We start from the raw sequence: 13,842 nt of genomic DNA, 5'->3' as shown, positions 1-13,842 counted from the left end.
TGTTTGATGGTGGGGATGGTGTTCTTGGGGTCATTCCTCCTCCTCCAAACACGTCGAGTTGAGTTGATGCCAAAGAGCTCGATTTTGGTCTCATCTGACCACAACACTTTCACCCAGTTCTCCTCTGAATCATTCAGATGTTCATTGGCAAACTTCAGACGGGCCTGTATATGTGCTTTCTTGAGCAGGGGGACCTTGCGGGCGCTGCAGGATTTCAGTCCTTCACGGCATAGTGTGTTACCAATTGTTTTCTTGGTGACTATGGTCCCAACTGCCTTGAGATCATTGACAAGATCCTCCCATGTAGTTCTGGGCTGATTCGTCACTGTTTCTCATGATAATTGCAACTCCACGAGGTGAGATCTTGCATGGAGCCCCAGGCCGAGGGAGATTGACAGGTCTTTTGTGTTTCTTCCATTTGCGAATAATCGCACCAACTGTTGTCACCTTCTCACCAAGCTGCTTGGCGATGGTCTTATAGCCCATTCCAGCCTTGTGTAGGTCTACAATCTTGTCCCTGACATCCTTGGAGAGCTCTTTGGTCTTGGCCATGGTGGAGAGTTTGGAATCTGATTGATTGCTTCTGTGGACAGGTGTCTTTTATACAGGTAATAAACTGAGATTAGGAGCACTCTCTTTAAGAGTGTGCTCCTAATCTCAGCTCGTTACCTGAATAAAAGACACCTGGGAGCCAGAAATCCTTCTGATTGAGAGAGGGGTCAAATACTTATTTACCTCATGAAAATGCAAATACATTTATAACATTTTTGACATGCGTTTTTCTGGATTTTTCTGTTGTTATTCTGTCTCTCACTGTCAAATAAACCTACCATTAAAATTACAGACTGATCATGTCTTTGTCAGTGGGCAAACGTACAAAATCAGCAGGGGATCAAATACTTTTTCCCCTCACTGTATATATACCTATACTACCGTTCAAAAGTTTGGGGTCACTTAGAAATGTCCTTGTTTTAGAAAGAAATAACATCAAATTTATCAGAAATACAGTTTAGACATTGTTAATGTTGTAAAAGGCTATTGTAGCTAGAAACGGCTGATTTTTAATGAAATATCTACATAGGCGTACAGAGGCCCATTATCTACAACCGTCAGTCCTTTGTTTGCTAATCCAAGTTTATCATTTTAAAAGGCTAATTGATCATTAGAAAACCATTTTGCAATTATGTTAGCACAGCTGAAAACTGTTCTGCTGATTAAAGAAGCAATACATCTGGCTTCTTGAGACTAGTTGAGTATCTGGAGCATCAGCAATTGTGGGTTCGATTACAGGCTCAAAATGGCCAGAAACAAATAACTTTCTTCGGAAACTTGTCAGTCTATTCATGTTCTGAGAAATTAAGGCTATTCCACGTGAGAAATTGCCAAGAAACTGAAGATCTCGTACAACGCCGTGTACTACTCCCTTCACAGAACAGCGCTAACTGTCTCTAACCAGAATAGAAAGAGGAGTGGAAGGCCCCGGTGCACAACTGAGCAAGAGGACAAATACATCAGTGACTAGTTTGAGAAACAGACGCCTCACAGGTCCTCAACTGGCAGCTTCATTAAATAGTACCCGCAAAACACCAGTCTCAACATCAATAGTGAAGAGGCGACTCCGGGATGCTGACCTAGGCAGAGTTGCAAAGAAAAAGCCATATCTCAGACTGGCCAATAAAAATAAAAGATTAAGATGGGAAAAAGAACACAGACACTGGACAGAGGAGGATTGGGAAAAAAAGTGTTATGGACAGACGAATCGAAGTTTGAGGTGTTCGGATCACAAATAAGAACATTTGTGAGACGCAGACCAAATGAAAAGATTCTGGAGGAGTGCTTGATGCCATCTGTCAAGCATGGTGGAGGCAATGTGATGGTCTGGGGGTGCTTTGGTGGTGGTAAAGTGTGAGATTTGTACAGGGTAAAAGGGATCTTGAAGAAGGAAGGCTATCACTCCATTTTGAAATGCCATGCCATACCCCGTGGACGGTGCTTGATTGGAGCCAATTTCCTCCTACAACAGGACAATGACCCAAAGGACCGCTCCAAACTATGAAATAACTATTTAGGGAAGAAGCAGTCAGCTGATATTCTGTCTATAATGGAGTGGCCAGCACTGTCACCGGATCTCAACCCTATTGAACTGTTGTGGGAGCCTCTTGATACGTAAGAAGTTCCCATCAAGCCAATTGAACTTGTGGGAGGTGCTTCAGGAAGCATGGGGTGAAATCTCTTCAGATTACCTCAACAAATTGACAACTAGAATGCCAAAGGTCTGCAAGGCTGTAATTTCTGCAAATGGAGGATTCTTTGACAAAAGCAAAGTTTTAAGGACACAATTATTATTTCAATTCAAAATCATTATTTTTAACCTTGTCAATGACTACATTACTTATGCATTTTGCTATATTAGCTATTCAAATTCATTTAATGTATGTTTTCATGGAAAACAAGGACATTTCTAAGTGACGCCAAACTTTTGAACGGTAGTGTATGTACAGTGAGGTGATAAAAGTATTTGATCCCCTGCTGATTTTGTACGTTTGCCCACTGACAAAGAAATTATCAGTCTATAATTTTAATGGTAGGTTTATTTGAACAGTGAGAGACAGAATAACAACAAAATAATCCAGAAAAACGCATGTCAAAAATGTTATAAACTGATTTGCAATTTAATGAGGGAAATAAGTATTTTACCCCCTCTCAATCAGAAAGATTTCTGGCTCCCAGGTGTCTTTTATACAGGTAACGAGCTGAGATTAGGAGCACACTCATAAAGGGAGTGCTCCTAATCTCATCTTGTTACCTCTATAAAAGACACCTGTCCACAGAAGCAATCAATCAATCAGATTCCAAACTCTCCACCATGTTCAAGACCAAAGAGCTCTCCAAGGATGTCAGGGACAAGATTGTAGACCTACACAAGGCTGGAATGGGCTACAAGACCATCGCCAAGCAGCTTGGTGAGAAGCTGACAACAGTTGGTGCAATTATTCACAAATGGAAGAAACACAAAATAACTGTCGATCTCCCTCGGCCTGAGGCTCCATGCAAGATCTCACCTCGTGGAGTTGCAATGATCATGAGAACGGTAAGGAATCAGCCCAGAACTACTCGGCAGGATCTTGTCAATGATCTCAAGGCAGCTGGGACCATAGTCACCAAGAAAACAATTGGTAACACACTATGCCGTGAAGGACTGAAATCCTGCAGCGCCCGCAAGGTACCCCTGCTCTAGAAAGCACATAAACAGGGCCGTCTGAAGTTTGCCAATGAACATCTGAATGATTCAGAGGAGAACTGGGTGAAAGTGTTGTGGTCAGAGATGAGACCAAAATCGAGCTCTTTGGCATCAACTCAACTCGCCGTGTTTGGAGTTGGAAGAATGCTGCCTATGACCCCAAGAACACCATCCTCACCGTCAAACATGGAGGTGGAAACATTATGCTTTGGGGGTGTTTTTCTGCTAAGGGGACAGGACAACTTCACCGCATTAAAGGGACGATGGACGGGGCCATGTACCGTCAAATCTTGGGTGAAAACCTCCTTCCATCAGCCAGGGCATTGAAAATGGGTCGTTGGTGGGTATTCCAGCATGACAATGACCCAAAACACACGGCCAAGGAAACAAAGGAGTGGCTCAAGAAGAAGCACATTAAGGTCCTGGAGTGGCCTAGCCAGTCTCCAGACCTTAATCCCATAGAAAATCTGTGGAGGGAGCTGAAGGTTCGAGTTGCCAAACGTTAGGCTCGAAACCTTAATGACTTGGAGAAGATCTGTAAAGAGGAGTGGGACAAAATCCCTCCTGAGATGTGTGCAAACCTGGTGGCCAACTACAAGAAACATCTGACCTCTGTGATTGCCAACATGGGTTTTGCCACCAAGTACTAAGTCATATATATATATATATATATTTCCTGAGCTTCTTATATCTCCTACTTTTTATCAAATATTTGTATTTAGTTATATATTTTTTTGATACCTAGAGGGGTCCTAAAAGTCAACATCAAATATTTTAAATATCCGTGGTATAACCATCTTAAAGCATATATCAGCTTAAACCACACCCCCCCCCCCCCCTTTAAGATTTAAAATACATATAAAATTGCAACACAATTTACAGTAAAGCAATGCAATTAAATAAGTAAAATAAGTACAAAAAGAGACTGACATGTGGCGGTCTACAGTATAATATAGGAATTTGTATTTGTATTTATTGTGGAACCCCATTAGCTGTTGCCAAAGCAGCAGCTACTCTTCCTGGGGTCCAGCAAAATTAAGGCAGTTATACCATTTTTAAAACAATACAAAACATTCATAACAGATTTCACAACACACTAGATGTGTGCCCTCAGGCCCCTACTCCACTAACACATATCTACAACACAAAATCTGTGTGTATGTTATCATGTGTGTGTTTGCATGTGTCTGTGCCGATGTTCGTGTTTCTTCACAGTCCCCGCTGTTCCATAAGATGTGTTTCTATCTGGGGGGTTTTCAATCAAATTTTACTGCGTGCATCAGTTACTTGATGTGGAATAGAGTTCCATGTAGTCATGGCTCTATGTAGTACTCAGCGCCTCCCATAGTCTGTTCTGGACTTTGAAGAGACCTCTGGTGGCATGGCTTGTGGGGTATGCATGGGTGCATTCAACATGTCAATACCTCTCACAAATACAAGTAGTGATGAAGTCAATCTCTCCTCCACTTTGAGCCAGGAGAGATTGACATGCATATCATTAATGTTAGCTCTCTGTGTACATCCAAGGGCCAGCCGTGCTGTCCTGTTCTGAGCCCGTTGCGATTTTCCTAAGTCCCTCTTTATGGCACCTGACCACACGACTGAACAGTAGTTCAGGTGCGACAAAACTAGGGCCTGTAGGACCTGCCTTGTTGATAGTGCTGTTAAGAAGGTATAGCAGCGCTTTATTATGGACAGACTTCTCCCCATCTTAGCTACTTTTGTATCAATATGTTTTGACCATGACAGTTTACAATCCAGGGTTACTCCAAGCAGTTTAGTCACCTCAACTTCCTCAAATTCCAAATTATGTTTTACAAGATTTAGTTGAGGTTTAGGGTTTAGTGATTGATTTGTCCCAAATACAATGCTTTTAGTTTTTGAAATATTTAGGACTAATGTATTCCTTGCCACCCATTCTGAATCTAACTGCAGCTTTTTGTTAAGTGTTGCAGTCATTTCAGTCACTGTAGTAGCTGACTTGTGTAGTGCTAAGTCATCCGCATACATAGACACATTGACTTTACTCAATGCCATTGTCATGTAATTAGTAAAGATTGAAAAAAGTAAAGGGGCCTAAACAGCTACCCTGGGGAATTCCTAATTCTACCTGGATTATGTTGGAGAGGCTTCCATTAAAGAACACCCTCTGTGTTCTGTTAGACAGGTCATTCTTTATCCACAATATAGCAGGGGGTGTAAAGCCATAACATATATTTTTCCAGCAGCAGACTATGATCAATAATGTCAAACGCCGCACTGAAGTCTAACAAAACAGCCCCCACAATATTTCTATCATCAATTTCTCTCAGCCAATCATCAGTCATTTGTGTAAGTCCTGTGCTTGGTGAATGTTCTTCCCTATAAGGCTGATGAATGTCTGTTGTCATTTTGTTTACTGTAAAATAGCATTGTATCTGGTCAAACAATTTTTTTTCCAAACCTTTACTAAGGGTTGGTAACAGGCAGATTGGTCGACTATTTGAGTCAGTAAAGTGGGCTTTACTATTCTTTGGTACCAGAATGACTTTTGCTTCCCTCCAGGCCTGAGGGCACACACGTTCTAGTAGGTTTAAATAATTGAATACATGGCAAATAGGAGTGCAAATACTGTCCGCTGTTATCTTCAGTAATTTTCCATCCAAGTTGTTAGACCCCGGTGGCTTGTCATTGTTGACAGACAACAATAATTTCACTCTCACTTAACGGAATTTGAAATTACAATGCTTGTCTTTCATAATTTGGTCAGATATACTTGTATGTGTAGGGTCAGCGTTTGTTGCTGGCATGTCATGCCTAAGTTTGCTTTTTTTTAAATGAAAAACTCATTAAAGTAGTTGGCAATATCAGGATTTGTGTGATGAATGAGCCATCTGATTCAATTAATGATGGAGCTGAGTTTGCCTTTTTTCCTAAAATTTATTTTATGGTGCTCTAAAGCTTTTTACTATCATTCTTTATGTCACTTATCTTTGTTTCATAGTGTATTTTCCTCTTCTTTTTATTCAGTTTAGTTAAATGATTTCTCAATTTGCACTACGTTTGCCAATCGGTTGTGCAGCCAGACATGTATACCATTCCTTTTGCCTTATCCCTCTCAACCATAACATTTTTGAACTCCTCATCAATTCACTGGGATTTAACCGTTTTTACAGTCATTTTCTTAATGGGTGCATGCTTATTAGTAACTGGGATAAGCAATTTCATTTATGTGTCAAGTGCAGCGTATGTTTGCTCCACATTACACACCTCAGACCAACACATATTCTTTACATCAACAACATAGGAATCACTATAAAACGTATTGTATGACCTCTTATACACTATATTAGGCCCAGCCTTTGGAACATTTGTTTTCCTAGATATGGCTACTATATTGTGATCACTACATCCGATGGATCTGGGTAATGCTTTAAAGCAAATTTTTGCAGCATTAGGAAAGATGTGATCAATACATGTTGTTGATTTAATTCCTGTGCTGTTTTCAACTTCCCTGGTAGGTTGACTGATAACATGAACCAGGTTGCAGGCACTGGTTACAGTTTGAAGTTTTTTCTTGAATGGAAGCTTAGCAGAAATATATATTCTCATATTATTTATGTTAGTGCAGAGTGAGCTGCACACAGTGGACTTTCTACTTGTGCACACAACCTCAGTGCTAACAGCATAAATCTGGTTCATAAGCACATGATTGGTGCATACAATAGCTGTATGATCAGCAGAGGCATTCAGGGCAGTTAGAGGGACATAAATTAGGTTACTTACAAATCAAATCAAATCAAATCAAATTTTATTGGCCACATGCGCCGAATACAACAGGTGCAGACATTACAGTGAAATGCTTACTTACAGCCCTTAACCAACAGTGCATTTATTTTAAATAAAAAAGTAGAATAAAACAACAAAAAAGTGTTGAGAAAAAAAGAGCAGAAGTAAAATAAAATAACAGTAGGGAGGCTATATATACAGGGGGGTACCGGTGCAGAGTCAATATGCGGGGGCACCGGCTAGTTGAGGTAGTTGAAGTAATATGTACATGTGGGTAGAGTTAAAGTGACTATGCATAACTAATTAACAGAGTAGCAGCAGCGTAAAAAGATGGGGTGGGGGGGGCAGTGCAAATAGTCCGGGTAGCCATGATTAGCTATTCAGGAGTCTTATGGCTTGGGGTTAGAAGCTGTTGAGAAGTGTTTTGGACCTAGACTTGGCACTCCGGTACCGCTTGCCGTGCGGTAGCAGAGAGAACAGTCTATGACTAGGGTGGCTGAAGTCTTTGACAATTTTGAGGGCCTTCCTCTGACACCTTCCTCTACATCAGGGGTGTCAAACTCATTTTAGCTCAGGGGCCACATGGAGGAAAATCTATTCCCAAGTGGGCCGGACCGGAAAAATCATGGTATATATAACTTAAAAACAACAACTTCAGATTGTTTTCTTTGTTTTAATACGATCAACATACAACATAAAGCTGGAGCCTGAGGACAGTGTGTCCAAAATAGTACAAGCACAACACCACTATTAATCATAAAACACGTCAAGTTTATTTGAAAATTCTAAAGAAAAAGAACACACAAACACACAATGCCTCAGTGATTAACAGAACTGTTTCACAGATCACAGAACTATATCAGGGTGTCATTTCTCAGGCAGAAATGTAGATAAAAATAATGAAATCCTGTTCCCCAAACAAGTGCAAGAACCACAGAGTCAAGAATATGTTAAATATACAAATAAAATAAAATCAATTAAAAACAATAGCACATCAACATAAAAACATATAAACATAAATCTGAAAGCGTTGCTCAAACTCCCGTAACAGTCCCGTTATTTTATCTTTGAACCGCTTCATGTCTGCCACATGTTGGGTCGCGCACACATTTTTCAGACAGGGGAAGTGAGCTGCATCACCACCGGCAAGTTGCGTCTCCCACAATGACAGCTTCAACTTGAAAGAACGTATGCTGTCATAATACTGCGTCACAACTTTGTTGCGCCCTTGCAGCTGTTTGTTCAAGTTATTCAGGTGCTCTGTAACATCCACCATAAATGCAAGGTCCTGCATCCATTCTGCGGAATGAAATTCTAACACTGGTTTGCCCTTTTCTTCCATGAACTGTTCAATTTCTTCTCGTAAATCAAAGAAACGCCTCAGCACAGCACCTCGGCTTAACCATCTTACCTCAGTGTGGTATGGCAGGCCATAGATGTGGTCTTTCTCTCTGAGAAGGCTGTCAAACTGACGGTGATTCAGGCTTCTGGATCGGATGAAATTAACAGTTTGGATGACCACCTTCATGACGTTATCCATCTTTAATGACTTGCAACACAAAGCCTCCTGGTGCAAAATACAGTGAAAAGTCAAAAAATCACGTCCTCCATTTGCAGATTGCACTTTCTCTCTGAACTTTGTCACAACGCCTGCTTTTTTCCCGATCATTGAGGGCGCACCATCTGTAGCCAGGCTGACAGCGCGGGACCAGTCCACTCTGACCCTGTCCAGCGCGCCGACGAGTGCGGTAAAAATATCAGCTGCTGTCGTTGTATCTGTCATCTGCACCAACTCCACGAACTCCTCGGTGACGGTCAATGTGTCATCAACTCCGCGGATGAAAATGGCCAGTTGTGCAACATCTGTAATGTCCGTGCTTTCAAAAATTGCAACCGAAAACGCAATAAATGACTTTACTTTTTGCTTCAACTGGCTGTCCAAATCCACTGAAAGATCGGAAATCCTGTCTGCAACTGTGTTTCTTGTCAGGCTGATATTTGCAAAAGTCTGCCGCTTTTCAGGGCACACAATCTCCGCTGCCTTCATCATGCATGTTTTTACAAATTCACCCTCACTAAATGGTTTTGAAGCCACTGCGATTTCATTAGCAATGAGGTAGCTAGCTTTTTTTTTTTTTTTTTTTTGAAATCATCTCGCGGGCCGGATTAAACCTGTACGTTTGACACCCTTCCTCTACATTGTGTCTACCAACGCCTAGAATAATGTATATTTGCTAAAGCATTATGACAACTCAGCGACACAATGGTAGGGATTAACTGAGCTGGGCTTGGGTCATTGATAAGTAATCGTCTCAACGCGGCCTTGTAATGCTGTGAAAGGATCCAGGAACCCAAAGTAATTATGATTTACATAGCAAAACCAGTGCCAAATTCCTTATAAATTATCTATAGTCATATAAATAACACACCTTATTAGAAAGTGTTAGTCTCAAAGAAAACAAAATGGTGCCTGCTTACCTCATTCAGTTTGATCTCTTTAATGAAAAACTGGTCACCATCTTTGTCAGTAGCTATGACACCATTCTCTGCCTTCCTCAGGATAGTGTATCCTTTCTTCTCAAGGACACTCTGTGTATTCCCCATCTTTGGATTTCACTAGAATACAGTATGGTGTCATTGGTAAATAACTCAAATGCCAAATATGTACAGTAAAATATTTGGAATTATGAAATGAGGAGTTGATTAATAAAAAGCTCAACACTTATTTTGTAATTTTAAATATGTTGTCTATGTTAGGGGTATGCTACAAAGTAGGATCAATGGGTTAGCCAATTCACTTTAATGATCAACCAGAAATAAGTATAAGTTTTCTGGTTCGTTAAGAAATCTAAACTTCTGTGTTTTTGGTTGTTGAGTCAGTTAGACCATGCCAATTTCAAGCGTTGCTGAGGGGTATTTTACTCTGCTCTAATGACTAGTATTTGTCTCCGTTCTTACAGAAATAAAGGATTGATTTTATGTTATTATTGATTCATCAGGAATAATGTGACCCCAGATATTATGGGACCCATCTCGTCCAAAAAGTTGACTAAAGTTTGCAAAAAATCACCTGGAAGCACCTGGATGACATCAAGACTCTTGGAAGAATTTGCTATGGACAGATGAGTCAAACGTGTAACTTTTTGGTGGGGGGTGCATTCCACAGTAAGAACCAAATACCAACTGTCAAGCATTGTGGTGGTAGTGTGATAGTTTGGGAATGCTTTGCTGCCTCAGGAACTGGACAACTTGACTTAATAGAAGAAACCATGAATTCTGCTCTGAATCAGAGAATTCTACAGGAGAATGTCAGGCCATGCATGTGTGAGCTGAAGCTGAAGCGCAGCTGGGTCATGCAGCAAGACAATGATCCAAAACACACACTCAAGTCTACATTAAAATGTCTGAAACAGATTTGAAATTTTGGGATGACCAAGTCAAAGTCCAGACCTATTATCAACTGAGATGTTGTGGCAGGACTTGTAATGAGCAGTTCAGGCTTGAAAACCAACAAATGTTGCTGAGTTAAAGCAGTTCTGCAAGACTGGACAAAAATTCCTCTACAGCGACGTGAGAGACTGATCAACAACTACAGCAAGCAATTGGTTGGAGTCATTGCAGCTAAAGGTTTCGGAACCAGTTAAGTGTAAGGGGGCAATTACTTTTTTAAATAGGAGCATTAGAAAGTTTGTTTATGACATAGATGATAAGTATGTAATTGTTCTGTTATTTGTTAACTCAGGTTCTCTTTATCTAATAATAGGATTGGGTAGAAGATCTGTTAACATTCAACATCAAAATATGCAAAAGTAGAGAAAATTGGAAAGGGGGCAAATACTTTTTCACAGCACTGATAACATGTTGGGGCAGTGCTTCCTGCTCTGTCCCCGTCGTGCATCATGCATTTGCTATGAATGTTGAACCTTCTGGTGTACTATGAGCAGACGATTGCACAGGAAGTCAAAACTTTCCTGATTCTAGCAGTCAAGTTAAAATGCGCTTGTTCTAGCTTGTTGTGAGGACTTTTAGTCTATGACAAAACATGAAGTTGTCAATGTAGTAATGACTATGTACAGTGGCAGAGCTAAGGTGAAATGTCCCTTTAATGCCCTTGGTTTCAAAGACCATATCAGATTATCTCTAGATTAGGTTAAGCAACATACTGTTTCTCAGAAATTACACCATCTTTGGTAAATATGAGGAAATATCACTCCTGGTAAATGCCTGTAAACATTTTGAATGTAATTGCCATGCAAATCTATCAATGTGCTGTTTAGAACTGCTCAGCTCCAAACAAATTAGCTTAAAAGCGATTATCTCCAATTATACCCATCGACACAAAACAATAAGAGGTGCACTATTCCAATGAACTTTGCACTTTCAGGCATTGTAAAAAAACAACAACTGCATATTCCATGAGAGGAAGATATAACACAGAACACAAACATCTAACATTTCTTATAATAGCTGGGATTTAGGCTACTTCAAAAAATGTATAATATAAAATATATTTATGGAAATGTGCACATATTGTGCATGAGTATTAGAATACCATGATAGACTTCTAAAAGGGTTTGTTGTTTCAGTATTAAGTTACCTGTTGATAGTACAAAATTATATTACATGTAACGTTCTTACCTTTGAATGTGTTGTCTCTCCTATTTGCTTTCACTTTACATCTGGAAAAAAAACATTAAATACTCCTCTTTCAAAAGTTATGTCATCCTAGAGTTGGACAAGAGGACACACCCCCTCAATTTTATTTTCCATTATCGTTTCTGTGACAGGATGTGCAGTACCATTGAGGGCTATCTCCATTTTAATGTAGTCAATTTCTACTTCTATGAACTTATTGGTGCATACCGCCACCTACTGTGCTGGATTGTGTATAGTTTAAACAGTCATAAAGCCAAGCACCTGTACAGTGCTGGAATATTAACTCAGAAATATAATCAAAGATGGTGGATAAATAAGATACTCAGGCCGTTTACCAATTAAAGAAATTGTCAAGGTTCCCATCTGTATAAGTTGGCGTTCCATCTCTCGCATGAGCATGCTTTTCCCGCGCAAGCTGACAGTTCCTCCATAATCTCTGGCATGTTCACGAGAGAGAGGGAACAGTTGGCTCTGGTCTACTTAGTGTCCCCTCCCCGCTCGCCCCACCAGGGGCAATAAGTAGACCAGAGTGGCCCCACCGAATCAGAACAAATTAGGGAGCCGAGTGTTTTGCTTTCTCTTCTGGTATAATGCGTTGGCTGATTCCTGCTGCTGACCTGGATGGAATTCTATGATTCCTCCTGGGGTAGCCTAGCGTTTAAGAGCGTTGGACTAATAACCAAAAGGTTGTTGGATCGAATCTCCGATATGAGTAGGTGAAAAATCTGTCTATGTGCCGTTGAGCAAGGCACTTAACCTTGATTGATCCTGTAAGATGGTCTGCTAAATGACTAAAATGTAAAAATGTTAACCCAACAGGAGGCTGGTGAGGGGAGGATGGCTCATAATAATGAATGGAGTCAATTGACACGTGGAAATCATGTGTTCGATACCATTCTGTTTCAGTCATTACTATGAGCACTTCCTCCCTAATTAAGGCAGCAACCAGCCACCTGTGTCTGAAGTCAATCCCAGTTGACTACTTTGAAATGGTGGAAACCATAATTGGAACTGGCCATGAAAAAACTGGCTTTGTGGCAATTGCGCCCTCTACTTCCATTGGGATTTCACAAGCATTCTAAATGGTGCTATACACAGATAAATACATGCTACCTTTCCCTTTGAAAAGAGTGCACAGTGGATTTGGATTTAGTAATAGAGCACTGAGAGAAATAGAAGTGACAGTTTAAGATATTTTACATTTGTATCTAAATAGTTGTAAGGTACAGGCTCTACCCTTTAATGCCCTTGGTCCCTTTAATGCCCTTGGTTTCTAAGACCATGTCAGATGATCTCTAGGTCAGGTTTAGTAACATACTGTTTCTCAGAAATGACACCATCTTTGTTAAACATGAGCAAATATCCCTCCTGGTAAATACCTGTAAACATTTAGAATATTATTGCCATGCAAATCTATCAATACGCTGTTTAGAACTGCTCAGCCCCAAACAAATTAGCTTAAATGCAATTATCTCCAATTATATCCATCGACACAAAACAATAAGAGGTGCACTGTACCAATGAACTTTGCACTGCATATTCCATGACAGGAAGATATAACACAGAACAAAAACATCTAAAATGTCTTATTTTTGGTCTTTAATTTAATCTTTAAATCTATAATAAGATAAATGAATTCAATAATTGATTGCAATTTTTCTCTACCCTTACACTATCCTCCTCGTCTCAGTTGAGGTGACTCCTGACCCCAGCACAGCCCACCCATTCCCTGTTCAGAAGGGGGTCCCATGGCTGTGAGATTCAACTGGATCCGAGCAAGATGGATCGGACGTCCCTGTTATGTGAATTATTTAACAAACTATTTCAGTGTCTCTGTGCGTCTCCCAATATCAGAGATATTTATTCATTGAGAATTCTGCCATCACAATTCAGAGTCCATCTTTTATACTCATACGTCATACAAAAATCCCTCCTCTCTGTAGGCAGGCTGTAGTTTTCCACTTTATAATTGCTCTCCTGACCATCAGTTCACACACACACACACACACACACACACACACACACACACACACACACACACACACACATACATACACACATGCATACACACACACACACATGCATACACACACATATGCACACACATATACACATTTACACATATACATTTTCTTATCATAGTCTCTCTCCTCCCTAAATTCCTCAGTTATCTTGGT

The 13,842-nt window shown here is 40.3% G+C and overlaps 1 protein-coding gene across 1 annotated transcript in view; it reads right to left on the bottom strand.

Annotated features, from left to right (window-relative positions):
- LOC311112607 (uncharacterized protein) overlaps positions 1 to 11,691 on the bottom strand; it is a 25,929-nt gene extending 14,238 nt beyond the window's left edge. The window contains exons 1-2 of the mRNA XM_084155755.1: positions 11,648 to 11,691; positions 9,488 to 9,625 (exon numbers count right to left, since the gene is read on the bottom strand). Coding sequence (XP_084011881.1) covers positions 9,488 to 9,613 — 126 coding nt within the window. The 5' untranslated portion in view covers positions 9,614 to 9,625; positions 11,648 to 11,691. The remainder of the gene's footprint in view (positions 1 to 9,487; positions 9,626 to 11,647) is intronic.
- Between the last annotated feature and the right edge of the window lie 2,151 nt (positions 11,692 to 13,842).

The sequence above is a fragment of the Coregonus lavaretus genome (genome assembly GCF_964263955.1).
Source record: "Coregonus lavaretus genome assembly, chromosome: 39".
NCBI lineage: Eukaryota > Metazoa > Chordata > Actinopteri > Salmoniformes > Salmonidae > Coregonus > Coregonus lavaretus.
Note: the sequence above shows the minus strand (reverse complement) of the source record. Positions and strands in the feature narration are given on the sequence as shown.